Source organism: Corvus moneduloides, chromosome 6 (assembly GCF_009650955.1).
Source record: "Corvus moneduloides isolate bCorMon1 chromosome 6, bCorMon1.pri, whole genome shotgun sequence".
Classification (NCBI taxonomy): domain Eukaryota; kingdom Metazoa; phylum Chordata; class Aves; order Passeriformes; family Corvidae; genus Corvus; species Corvus moneduloides.
The window spans coordinates 39,925,880-39,939,118 of record NC_045481.1 but is presented as its reverse complement, the minus strand read 5'-3'; the positions used below and the strand labels follow the sequence as shown (position 1 = coordinate 39,939,118).

The 13,239-nt window shown below is 44.5% G+C and overlaps 2 protein-coding genes across 2 annotated transcripts in view; both read left to right on the top strand.

Moving 5' to 3' along the window:
- Positions 1 to 780, top strand: part of CELF1 (CUGBP Elav-like family member 1) — a 64,303-nt gene extending 63,523 nt beyond the window's left edge. Inside the window, exon 14 of the mRNA XM_032111117.1 lies at positions 693 to 780. The gene's annotated coding sequence lies outside the window, so the exon portion shown is untranslated. The remainder of the gene's footprint in view (positions 1 to 692) is intronic.
- A 2,567-nt stretch (positions 781 to 3,347) lies between these two features.
- Positions 3,348 to 13,169, top strand: RAPSN (receptor associated protein of the synapse). Its single transcript, XM_032111131.1, has 8 exons — positions 3,348 to 3,794; positions 6,310 to 6,648; positions 7,884 to 8,042; positions 8,382 to 8,480; positions 8,578 to 8,700; positions 11,298 to 11,351; positions 11,926 to 12,125; positions 12,920 to 13,169. Exons 1-8 carry the CDS (start codon positions 3,579 to 3,581, stop codon positions 12,990 to 12,992), a joined length of 1,263 nt encoding a protein of 420 aa, XP_031967022.1. The 5' UTR covers positions 3,348 to 3,578; the 3' UTR covers positions 12,993 to 13,169.
- The last annotated feature ends 70 nt before the right edge of the window (positions 13,170 to 13,239 follow it).

The window sequence follows — 13,239 nt, the reverse complement described above, 5'->3', positions numbered from 1 at the left end:
TCCATGTCCTTTTCCTGTGTTATCTGGCATACTCTGTTTCACCCCATCACTTCCTACATGATTGTAAATCTGAGAGCATTTGCAAGCATCAGGATTCAGTGCTGCATTCCTTGCCCTGAGCGCACCAATTGCAGCACGAGGCGCTGAGCCACCTGTTACAGACTGTGCTGGGATCCCTGCAGTTAATTTGCAGCTGTTGAGAAGAGAGGCTGGAGGGATTTCAGTTCAGATACAACTTGAGGCGAAGGATGGAGAGAAACAATTGAATCAGAAATAGGGTTTGTTTAGGCAGAATGGAAGATTCCAGCTTGTGCAGAAAGTTCACTCACCTTGTCTTACACAATCACAGCTTTGTCAGCTACATCTTACAGAACTGACACTGCATCCCTTTTGGGTCTGTGCTTTTTGGAAGGCATTTCCTTTAATTTAAAAGGCCACCACCAATCAGTACACAATCAAACTACACCTAAGAGCCAGTGTATTAATCTCTGAAAATAATCAGCATTTTCACATGAGTTGTTATATTTATCAGCATTAGTAGGAAATACACGAAGCTGTAGATGAAATCCTGATGCTGAATGTTTTAGGAGAAACCTTTTTCCTCTTCACACCCACCTCCACCTTTCACTACTTGTTTTGACTCCAGTCTTCCTGACTTTACCAGCCATATTCCACTCTCTTCATACGGCCAGGAGTCACCGAGGGCATTATGAAGAGCTGTGGGGAAGAGGAGAAGCAGGTCAGTGTGGTCACTCTGAAGAAGCAAGTGCGTGATGAGCCACACGGCATGTGTAGGTCTGCTGCATGACAGGTAAGATTCCCTAATTTGATGTTGCCAAGCACCATTCAGGCTCATTTATTTGCAGTTCCTGAGAAGAAACTGCGGATTGTTTACTGTAGAAACTGTACCTGAATCATGTATGAATTAGAGCTGTCTTGAGGCACAGATGGATGCCATTGCTTTTTTTGAAGTAGTACAGGCAGTCAGTGTTGATCTTTTATCCCTCCTTATTTAGGCAGCTGCAACTGGGCTCAGAGTGGTATGTTCCTCAGAGCACATTCCTGCTTTTTTGAAAATGACTGGTTTGAACTTGATGGATTTAGTCCTTACTTTACTAGGGTGTTTTTATCTCAACAGCTGAGTTGTGAGTTGATTCCTAAGACCCTAAGCACTGTTTCATAGTGCTCAAAAGCAAGGAGGTAAAGTGAGGTTAACAAAGTGCAGGGCAGATCATTTCGTGTTAGATGGCTTTTGTCAGGCTGCAAGGCACCCTCTTTTCACTTTGGCTATGCTGTGTGGGGAAGGGAGCAGTGTTTTGCTGAAGTAGTCCAAAAGAATCTCAGGATGAGTTTGAGTTACAGGCAGGTCTCTTGTGGAAGGTTAGTTTTGCAAAGTAGTCTGATCTTCCAAGAATTACACAGTTTTTGTTTTCCCCATTCTTGAATCCTGGCTTGATTCTGCTTTCCTGGCCTGCAAACTTCTTCAAGTCTAGAAATCTGAATGGCCTCACCATTATCAATGGTTTCCATGGGGATTGAAAGGGGATTTCCTTCTGCATCTTGTTTCCATCCCAGCACCTACACCCAGAGAGACATATAAGAATTACTGCAAGGAGGAGAGATTTTTTTTAAAGTTCCAAATCAGACTTCTTTGGAATTTCTAAAATCTATAAAGTACCTAGCTAATAATTTTAACAGTGCTGCTGAAGGGATTTTTGCACATCCATAGATTTTTCCATAGTTCCTACATCCAGAGTTTGAGAGTACACAGTCTATGCTGAAACATCATCTAGCACATCATCTGTCTTGGAAAAACAAAGTTAAATTAAATAATGTAAATATCATAGTGTATATGAGCTCCCAAAAGAGAATTGGTCTTACTGTAGCAAAACTCTTCTACAATTTAAAGTGCTTTTCTTTTTGAAATATTTGTCTGAGGGAATTTTGGATAAAGGTACAGATGTAATCTCTTAAGATCATGACTGCTATGATGTAAAGCCTCTGGGTAGACTGTTGTTGCTTATTTTGTGTCCTGCTCTCCTTAAGGATATTTATTACCTCAGGAAGGCTCCCTTGGGTTTTTGTTGACACAGACCAGGATGGTCTGATTGGTACCCTTTGAGGTGATTCTGTAGGAATTTACCTTTGCTTGGGGAAGAACTGCCACCAAATTCACCTAGAAGCAGGGAGGCAGCTGGAGACATGACTGCTTTTGCAGGCAGGTCTGTTAAAACTTCAAATTGTAATTGCTTCTCTTTGCTCAGGAAAAGGATCACAAAACTTGGAACTTCTGCATCTGAAAAACATTAGATATCCCTGTAGCATTCTCCACCTGCCCCCCTCCTCCCATGTTTGGTGTATCTTCTTAGGAAGGACAGAATAAATCTCTAGACCACTAAGGCTGCACTAAAAACATTAAAAACACAGCACATTGGTGAGAGTATGAAACTTGACTCCTAGATGAACCAATCTGATTTTTTCAACAGAGTGTGGGAGACATAACGCTATCTTTTAATGGGGCTAACACTTCTCTCCTGCAACCAAAAAGTGCAGATATCTGTTGTTCTGTGTCTTTATTGTTACTCATCATAAAAGATCAGCAAGTTCTGGATGCAGAACTTAAGTTGTGCCTTTGACAACTTCTGTTGGAAACTTTTGGAGGATTGCCACAGGCATCTGATGGCAGGGAGCAACATTCAGTCAAGAACCAAGGTTTTCAGGATGATCAGCTTCTTGTCCCTAAAATTAGGAAGTCAGCGGTGTATTTGCAGCAAACCTGTGACAGAGCTGACCTATGTCCACAAAAACAGTTCATGATGCCAGCTGAGGTCCTCAAAAGGGAGGCTGAATTTTGTGCCTAGCAAAGTATCAAGTACATTGTTGCAAGCGTAACACTGCACGTGTGTACACACTGAAGTTGCCTTGTTCACACCTGACTTTTTAAGGCATGTATTGTTCCTAAAGCTACGATTCCACCTGAGTCTGCTCCCTCCCAAGCTACACCCCCACCAGCAGTGCTTGTCTAAGGGGATGACCAGAGAGAGAGGAAAGAGACAGCTGAGGCATCCCGAGGCTGTGACTGCAACCGATTGTGTCTCCCTGGGGTATTTATAAGCTACATAACTGGCGGGCAGGGGTGGGCAGTTGGCACCGTGACCTTGGGAGCTGGGGAGCCTGACTAGAATTCCTGGGAGCCACGTGAGCTGGACTGGCAGGAGCAGCTGCAGCCAATGGGGAGGAGAGCAGCACTGGCTGTTGAGATTGAGTTTCACTCCTGTGGCTTGAGATTTTTCTCCTTCTCTCCCTGTTGTGCTTTTCCTCTTTGTTTAGGTGATTGGACAGACGAATGCACTGATGGAGCCCTAGCAAGCCAGATGTTTGCCTAGTGGATTTGGGATTCTGCCTTCAGTGCTGAGCACACTTCTTGCCATTGCCTACCACAGCTCCAGCCCCCTGACATGGCTGGGCTTTTACGGCTCCAGGCCTTCTGAGCACACAACTTGCCCTCTTCTAGTGGGGCATTTTACGTTGTGTTCTCTTGTAAGCACGTCCTTTTTGCTATCCTTAGAGGTTAGTGTATGAGGCTTTTTAATCCATGGGCGATGGGTCAGGACCAGACAAAGCAACAGATAGAAAAAGGACTCCATCTTTACCAGTCTAATCAGACCGAAAAGGCCCTGCGAGTCTGGATGAGGGTTTTGGAGAAGTCTGCGGATCCTGCTGGCAGGTTTCGGGTTTTGGGTTGCCTCATCACTGCTCATGCAGAGATGGGCAGATACAAAGACATGCTGAAGGTAAGGTGAACTGGAGATGAATGCATGCCATTGTGTCGCACCCACTATGGAACGTGGCTGGAGAACGTGGCTGAAAGGGGGCGGGGGGGTATTTGTGTATAACAGAAAATACCAGCTATTGAGAGCATGTTCTGGGCTGCTGTAACCACTGTGCTCACCAAGAGCTCCAGCCCACAAGATACACAGAATACGATTTTTAACTGGGTCTGGTTCGCCAGGATTCCTGGCTTATTTAAGTTCTCCAGTTAATCATGGGAACTTTTCTTGATTATTTCCCACATACAGGCACACCATGTTATCAGGCTTCAGGAAAAGGTATGACAACAGGGCCTTTGTCCACTACAAGCTGTTTACAGTGTGAATGTCAGCATAAAAGGAGAACTCCAAGTGAATTCTGTAGAACAAGTACCAATCTTGTGGAGACATGTCTGTTACCTTGTTCAGCTTCTGGCTGATATCTAATACAGATCTGATATTGGGGGTTTTTAATTACAATTATTTGCAAGGGGGCTGATTAAGAAGGAAAAGAAGATGATGTTTTGATGAGGTAATTGAGACATACCAGGTGTCTCACAGTTGAGTTCAGAGAGCAGCTCCCAGTTGTCAGGACAGCATAGAAGAAAGAAAGAAGGATATGGGGCTTGATGGAAGAGTGGTAAAAAGCAGCTGAAGTTACATTTCAAGTGCATGAGGATAAACACTTTAATTAAATGAACAAAAAGAAGCTGGTGTGTGGATCTGAGAAGTAACAGGATGTATATAGAGAGCAGCAGGCAGCATTTGGGAGGGCAACTCAAGAATCTGTAAGACAAGGCAAGAGGGTGTTGTAATAGTCTTAAGAAACTATCCCAGCCTGAAATAGGGTCTTACTAAAGGGCTTTAATATTCTTGTCCTGATGTTTTGGGATGCCTCTAACTAGACTGGTTATCATTCAGCATTTAGAACAAAATGTGAAGGGGATGTCTACATCTCATTGAAAAGTTTTTGGTAGCTCTGTTTGGAACTGGAGGGGGGAGAGGGGCACATCTTAGTCGTAAGCCCATCCACTTGTCAAAGCCCTATATTGAAACCAAATACTTAGGATGAAGAAGAGAGGTATTAATACACTTGGAAAACATTTGAAGACAAACAATTCTGTTAAGAGGTATGAAATTAAGTGGTGGCAAAAACAACAAAATGATTGGGGAAGAAAGAAGAAAAAAAGGTAAGATGTAGGTACCTGAAGGAAATATTGAAGACTTCATGGGGGAAAAAAAAAGGCAAAGGAGTGAGCTTAGTATACCTGAACATTAATTTGTTATCTGAGAAGAGATCAGAAAGTGGGATCAGAGTAGGTGAATTTTTGTTCTTCACAGTATTAGGAAGGAAAAATGGCTTCATTCAAACTAAAGATTTTATACAGCAAGTGATCAAAGATAGAGAAAGGAGGACTTTAGCAATAAGCCATTGAGAGAGGAAATAACAGGAGAAAAGGGGTCAGAAATAAAGGCATGAAATAAAAAGTGATTTAAGAAGGGTTGTGATGCTCAACCTCTTTTGGAGAGGAAAAATTACTTCATATCAAGAAAAGAGGCTGTGGCAACCAGGAAATAATGAAAGACTTGTGCAAAGTTAAGGGAATGTGAGAAAGCGTGAGCTAGTGCACATCATTGAGTCCGCACAGCACCTTTCCTATACTGTTAAGCTGGGAAGATAATACAAACCAAACATACACAATTTATGGTTGGTGAGGTTTGGGGGTTTTGCTTTTTTTTGTTTCCAAAGAATGTAAAATGTTCTAGAAGCTTAAATTATTACATGTAGCCACTATACAAAAAAGGAAGTAATTGATTCCCTTGGAATTTGCTATCCATAATCCTAAGTGATAATGACTAATGAAAATTGCTAACTACCTTTGCTACTGGTACTAATTCAAGCCAGCAGTGTGCTTGGTTCATCACAAAACATTAGAGTAACTGCTTAGAAGGGTCTGCTGCCTGAAAGAAAGAGACTTCATTTAAGAGAACAGTATGCAACAAATCCTGGAGGTTACAGAACTAGAAGTGTCAAGATCAAGACTGCAATTTATTAGTAAAAAAAATCATTAAAGAAGTAGCTTACTTTCTTCTATTAACAGAGTACTTTAATAGCTTAGGAATTCCAGAAAAAGTGGGATACATTATACGGAGTGAAAGAAAACTGAATTGCATTGTGATAGATGTTTCCTGCTTCACCTGCTTCTCTTTAGGGCCATTTAACAGCTTTTTTTCCCCTAACTGCCAGCCTAGTTCATCTTCCCCACCCTGAGACTGTGTGGAGAGAGGGAGAGGTTTCTTCAGAGTCTCCACAGGCCTTTTAAACCACCAGATTAACTGCTCAGTGCATATGATGCTTCTCCGTGTGCTGATGGCCTTGTCTGCCCTGCTCAGAGATGAGCCTCTTCTCCAGTACAGGAGAAGAGCACTACTCTGTGAGTCGTGAGCTGTATTTAAATAAACTACACACTTTTGTAAACACTGTCTTCTCTACTTAAAGTTTGCAGTGGTGCAGATTGACACAGCACGGGAGCTGGAAGACCCAGACTTCCTTACAGAGAGCTACCTAAACCTGGCTCGCAGCAATGAGAAACTCTGTGAATTCCAGAAAACAATCTCTTACTGTAAGACGTGCCTGAATATGCAGGGTACCACTGTGAGCATGCAGCTGAATGGCCAGGTGAGCCTCAGCATGGGCAATGCCTTCTTGGGCCTCAGCATTTTCCAGAAGGCTTTGGAGTGCTTTGAGAAAGCTTTACGCTACGCACACAACAACGATGACAAGATGCTGGAATGTCGAGTCTGCTGCAGCCTCGGGAACTTCTACACCCAGATAAAGGTACAGTAACCTAAGGGACAGAAGGGCAATTGTCCCACAGATTCAGGAAAGCATTGGAAATCATGTGAATTTCAGCCTGTCTTTCCTATTGGAAGTGAAGGACTGAGAGAGCACTGTAAGCTAAAATCCCTTTGTAAAATCCGAATGGAGTACTCTCCTCCACAGTAAGGATGGGAGGATTAGTGTCATGTTTACACAGCACAGCAGAAGCAGCTGTGAATATGTGCATTGAAAAGATCAAACTTAGCTTCAAAGAAGATCACATCAGAGACACAGGGCTGGCATCCAGAACTCATGGATTCTTTATTTCTACCGCTATTGCAGGCAAATAGTTGCCAGGAAGCAGCTGTAGGTAAAACCAAGGATTGAGCAGGGATTGAGCACAGGGCTGATTTGCCAGTTCTAACTTCTAGTACAAACAGCAACAAATACATTTTTCTCACCAAGTCTTGATTTTGTCACTCATAGAAGACTCATCACCTGAAGTGTGGAGACCAAAAATAAAGAAAATAACATTGTTCTGGATACTTTTCAGGTGTGAAATAAGAAGAGAGAAAGGAAACTTGAGGACTTGGGGTTTCCTTTGTGCATTGTGGAGAATTTAAAAAATATGAGGACTTTTTCACTTCTGCAGTCTTATATAACTTACAGTTTTAGATATTTAGATAAGTTTTACATAATTATTGTAAAATAAGATTTATTTCTAACATGCTTTTAATGCAAAAGAAAATGCTTAAAAATGAAAATGTATTACTCCTTTTTTGTGAATTTGATGAGGCCATGATTCTTAGTTCCTATTTCCTGCAATGATGGATAATGAATTTCTTGGAGAACCCAACTCACCATATGGAGAAAATGAAGGCTCCATGTAGATGTTACAAGCAGAGATGACGCAAGAGCAAAGAAAGTTTTCAGCCTTTGCTTATAGAGGAGGGTAAATGGGTCCTGCAGAATAAAGTTAATGGCATACTACATAAAATTCATTTGCTGGGTCATTGACCCAGTGTCCTGAACCCAGAGAATAATATGAATTCAGTATACGGCAATTCCGCCTTTCACAGTTCGATATCCACCAAAATACTGTGTGTGGAAGAGGAACAGCACGAGTTTAAAGATGTACAGAAATCTGGTAGCTTTTGCGATGTTAGTAAATCAAAAATAGTTGGACTTTTTTTTCTTTCCTTTTTGCTTTATTTTTGCTGTGACTGCTGTCTGTGTGCTTGTCTGCCTTACAGGACTACGAGAAAGCCTTGTTCTTCCCATGTAAAGCCGCTGAACTGGTGAATGATTACGGGAAGGGCTGGAGCCTGAAGTACCGTGCCATGAGCCAGTACCACATGGCCGTGGCCTATCGGAAGCTGGGGCGCCTGGCAGATGCCATGGATTGCTGTGAGGTACAGGGTGCGGGCAGCCACAGAGCTGGCGGGGGCTCTGCCAGGGGATCTTGCCACAGGACGGGGAGCAACAGAGATACCATGGCAAGATACATGTGACTGTAGATCCTCCTGCTGCCTTCCAATCTTAGAGCTGTGGTTTCTGTAGCCCAAGGGGCTTCAAAATTTGGGTCTGTGAATGGCCCTTGGTTAGGAACATACGAAAAAGACTTTCCTTGCCTTAAAAGATGGTGCCATTTCTTTGAAGCTGATCTTTCAGTGGCGAAAGTGCAGAGTCCCAGCCTTGCTGTTTTGAACCAGGACCAAGCTCTTCTACTGACCAGAGGCAATTTCTTTCAGGAGTCCATGAAGATTGCCCTGCAGCATGGTGACCGGCCGCTGCAAGCACTGTGTCTGCTCTGCTTTGCAGATATCCATCGCAGTCGCAGAGACGTGCAGGTACAGCTCTTTCCTGCCAGGAAGGATAGAGGGAATAGCAAGAGGGCATGAAAAGCAGACCATAGCAAAACATGTGTTTTCCTCCCTGCTTCTGCAGACAGCCTTCCCTCGTTATGATTCTTCCATGAGCATCATGACAGAGATTGGAAACCGCCTGGGCCTGATCCAGGTGCTGCTAGGAGTGACTAAGTGCTGGATGATTCAAAAGGAGCTGGACAAGGTCAGTTACAAACTTGTTTCTACAGAAGTTTGCTAGACAAGATTAGAACAGTCTTGTACTGCACTTTGATGAGGGTACAGTTCAGAAGAGACCTGTACCCCCACCTTGGTTCTACCAACAGGGTCTGTGCTTGTACAGACATGTTTCTCTGAATGGTCTCTCTCAGACAGGAATTTGTTACTAATGGTAGGAACATCCATTCTGAGTCAGACTGCTAAGTTACAGAATTGCCTCATTAGTCAATCCTGATGACTTTTAAGCTCTACACTGAGAAAGCAGCACTGGAGGAAGGAAGCCTTATGCTCTGAAATAGATTCCCCTGCCTACTTTTTAGTTGTATGACTAAGCTCATTGATGTGCTAGTGATGTTTAGACAGCTCTACAGCTCCACCATGTGCTTTGCAGGCAAATGTGGCATAAAATTCCTGGAGAAATTTTGAAGGTCTATAAACTCTGATGTGAAACAGAAATGAGAGCAGGAAGTTATTTGGGGATAGACAGCCAGTCAATATCGAACAAGGGGGTGAAGTTACTTATTTTGAAAATGCTTAGGCAGTGTGTATGTGTATTGAAGTCCAGACTGCACTTAGATGCACACATTGCACAGCAGGAACATTACTTGGCCACAGAATGAAATGCTCAAAGGTTAGCCCTGAACTAGCTCTGAACAACCTGGAGTTCCTGCACAGTGCCACATCAAGATGCTGGTTGGGTCTAAACATGATGAAGATTCACTCTTATCACTCATACTGAGACACCAAGAATTTTAGCTTAAATGAAGCATTCCAGATATCAGGATGTCCAGTATATGTCTGTCAGAATAGACAAGTTCAGGGTGCTGTCAGCATCTGAGTGCCTCCATCAGGGAATGAGTTGGGTGAGACACACTGTGCAATCTCAGTAAGTAAACACGTTTGTTAGCAATGGAAGAAGAAGCTGTGGACGTGAAAAGTTTGCTCAGTGTCAAAAGAACGGGACAGGACACAGCAGGTAGGCCTCTGCACAAGAGAATATTCAGAGCACTCATCAAACCCTTACATTCACTGATTCTATCTCCAGCCACTGTCAGCCTCTGACACCAAGCAGCTCTCACTTGTGAGAACACGATGACAGCTTTGCACAGAATTCTAATATCACCAAATCCCACAGAAGAAGAAAGTGGAGGAATCTTTTATTCTGTTCCAGGCATAGAGGGCAGTCTGCCCTGCTGGGTCAGGGACCTTATGTCTGTTGATCAAATGTGACCTCCTTAGACGTCACATCCCTAAATATTCACCAAAGCCTGTTCTTCAACTTGCCAGTCCCAGTTTCCATTTCTCATGCTACTCATCCCTATATCAGTTACTTAATAAAGCAATTTGCTAACTTTGCACTTGCAGATTCCCTGTTTTTGTCCTAGCTTCCTCCATCTTCACAGTCTCTTTGGCCAGTTAGTCCGTTTCAGTTGCATGTAATCAATGCTATTGCAGATCCTTCCAGGCTGCTCACAGCTTGCTTGCCCCCATTCTTGTGCAGTCTTATATTCCTGTCCAAGACAAACTGTCCCCTGGACTTGTCAACATCTCTTCCCCTACCCACTTTGATGCTTCACTTTGATTCTTCCTGAATCAAATTCAGGAGTTTCCAGCACACACTCAGACTTCCTAAGCACAGTTCTTAGTTATGTTCTCCCTGCTAGCCTCCAGTTCCTGCTTCCCTCTTCTACCATTTCCTTATCCTAGGCTGTTGCTGCCACCACAGGTCTAATGCCATCTCCTTCTGCATTCACAGTGCATTTTCGCATCTCATCTGGTCCTCTCCTCCTACAATAGCAGTAATGCCAAATTATAGGGTAGAAATTTTATAATGTTCCTCCTGAAAACTACTGCATCACAAGGGAGACCTCTTCTTCCCCCTGGACAAAAAGGAAGCAGATCTCAATAGTTCTGGAAAAGAGAGACTAATTACCAGAACAGCAAGGAACACTGTGACATCTAGGGGAAAGCAGGGACTCATTTGGTATGACAGCTGCTATGCTAAGTACTTCCTTCAGATTCAAAATATGGATAGCAGAACACTCCTACATCACACCCTGTGTAAGTGAGGCAAGGTGGATATATGAACAGCAGGGAAAGAATGGATGAGTGTGGTGTATGGGTGCTGGTAGTCCCTTTCCTCACCTCTTGTACAAGTGAAATTGGAGTTGCCCAACAATTACTGAGCCTGCAAGGTAGGATAGGGACAAGGCTTGCTTTGCTTGTGCTCCATCCCAGCCCCAATGAGCATGTGGGACTGAGTTTAAATCAGTCTGTATTCTCTCTGCTTGGGGACCAGCCTCTGCCAACATTGACACTGTGTGTCTGGAACAGAAATGTAGCTCCTGCATTACTTATGGTCTTTCAGAAACCAACCTTTTCTCATGGATTAACTTTTGGGAGGGAAGGGAAATCTGCCAGAAAGCTTTCTTGATTCTCCAGGGTTGCAGTGAATACTTGTTTATCCAAATTTTACTCTGTATGTCTTTAGCTTTTTTTTTAGTAGTTCTCATAGGACATTAATACGAGCCTGTTTTTTATATATTTGACTGAGAACTAACAACAAGTGCTCTCCATTCACAGGCTCTGGAAAGCATTGAAAAGGCACAGGAGCTGGCAGAGGGACTAGGGAACAAGGTAGGATCCTAGAGCTTCTTTACAGCACTGTTCATAGTCTTGTGTCAGGCAATATAAGTCAAACATTGAAGTACCCAGACTTGTTGTTGCTCATTAGCATTCCTATTAACCAATGAGTGCCTGAGATTTGCTTTGTCATGAAGTGTTTGGTTGTGGGCAGTTGCACAGATTATCATCAGTATCCAAGTCTGAAAAGTGACTGAGGAGTCACAATGGGATAGACAAAGGGGAATGGGAAGCAGCGAAAATGGGGTATGAAATAGAGAACTAGAGGATTAGAGGTCTCTTCTTAAAAAACATTTTTACCCTGAGCAGCTGCTGAACTGTGGGCTGGCTGGAGGCAAAGGAAAGTGAAATACATTGTATGTCATGGGTGGCTCAGGGAAACTATGAGTGGAAGAGCTGCTGAGTGTCTCAAACCTTGGTGTTACCTTTTGTGACACAAAGAAGAAGGGTTAATGGCAGGAAGTGTTGAGACCTGTTGATGTTTCTCCAGCTGGCTGATGGTGCTGTAATATTCCGACTCCTGTTTCTGGTCTTTGTTCACTTTTATGTTTCTGTCCTTCACATGCAGCTTGGCCTGCTGAAGCTCCACTGCCTGTGTGAAAAGATCTATCGCACAAAGGAGCAGCAGAGAGAATTGCGTGACCACGTAGTGAAGTTCCATGAATGTGTGGAGGAGATGGAGCTGTACTGTGGCATGTGTGGAGAGTCCATCGGAGAGAAGAATAACCAGCTCCAGGCACTACCTTGCTCCCACTTCTTCCACTTGAAGTAATTAGCTGGAAGTACTAAATATTATTGTCATGACATTAGTCATAGGAAAGAGCTGCTTATGCCCAGAGTAGTCCTATGCATACTGTTCCCCAGGTCTTTGTCTTGATTACCTGCTTACCTTTGTCTTGATCCTGCCTTGCAGGATCCCATTGCAGTGCTAAGAGTCTCACGACCTTGGAGGGTGAGATTCAGCCATCATACCCATCACACTCCCACTTCTGTCCTCTAAATGATTGTTCACTGATGTCCTTCCTCACTTTGTACGTGGTCAGCCCAGTTCACAGATTTGTATTTGATTCCACCTGGGGAATCAGTTCTTCGCTCCCAGGGACAGTACGGATCTTTCCCAAGTCCCCTCACTTTCTTCCTTGGCTAGTGACACACAGAGGTGAAGAAGCTGTTCAGCCTATTATCATGCTACTGCCATGAAAGAAGTTAGCGGTACCATCATTTTATTGTAGAAGAAACGAGTGTTACAAAACGCACTGATCTGAAAACCAAGAATTTAAAACCAAAGTCTCACACTGACACCAGAATTAGGATCAAACTACTGGGCAGTGAGACAGGCCCGATGAGCTCTGTGGGCTTGTCTCCAGCAGTACAGGAGCAAACTTTTGTAGAGAAACCTGCGGAAGTGCCTCCGTGGAAGGAATGGGAAAGAGATCCAATCTCTGTCCGTGGCGGGAGGGCCCACGGGGAACAGCTTTGTGGTGTACAACAGCCATGGAGCGGCCCTACGGGAGCCTCCGGCCGCGGAGAGCCCCTCCCGACCCGACCTCCTCCCGTTGCAGGTGCCTCCAGACCAACGGGACCCGCGGCTGCCCCAACTGCCGCCGCTTGTCGGTGAAGCCCGGCTACGTCTGACCGCCCGCGGGGCTCGGCCGGGGACTGACGGAGCCGCTCCCTGGCCCCCTCAGGCTGTGCCTGGCGGGGGCCTCCTGGGCCTTCTCTGCGCGGGGCCGACTGATTCAGCTCGGCCCCGCTCCCTTCTCCCGCGCTGCTGTGTACGGGCACTGACTGTAATAAAGGATTTCTCCCAGAGACCGCCTCGTCCGCCTCCACCGCCGAGCTCCGGGCGCCGCCCCCGCCCCGCCCCGCCCCGCCCCGCCCC

Coding starts and splice junctions, on each gene's coding strand:
- RAPSN (XM_032111131.1), top strand. CDS start 3,579: ATGAGGCTTTTTAATCCATGGGCGATGGGTCAGGACCAGACAAAGCAA. Junction 8,043..8,381: donor ATGCCATGGATTGCTGTGAG/GTACAGGGTGCG, acceptor AATTTCTTTCAG/GAGTCCATGAAGATTGCCCT. Junction 8,701..11,297: donor TTCAAAAGGAGCTGGACAAG/GTCAGTTACAAA, acceptor CTCCATTCACAG/GCTCTGGAAAGCATTGAAAA.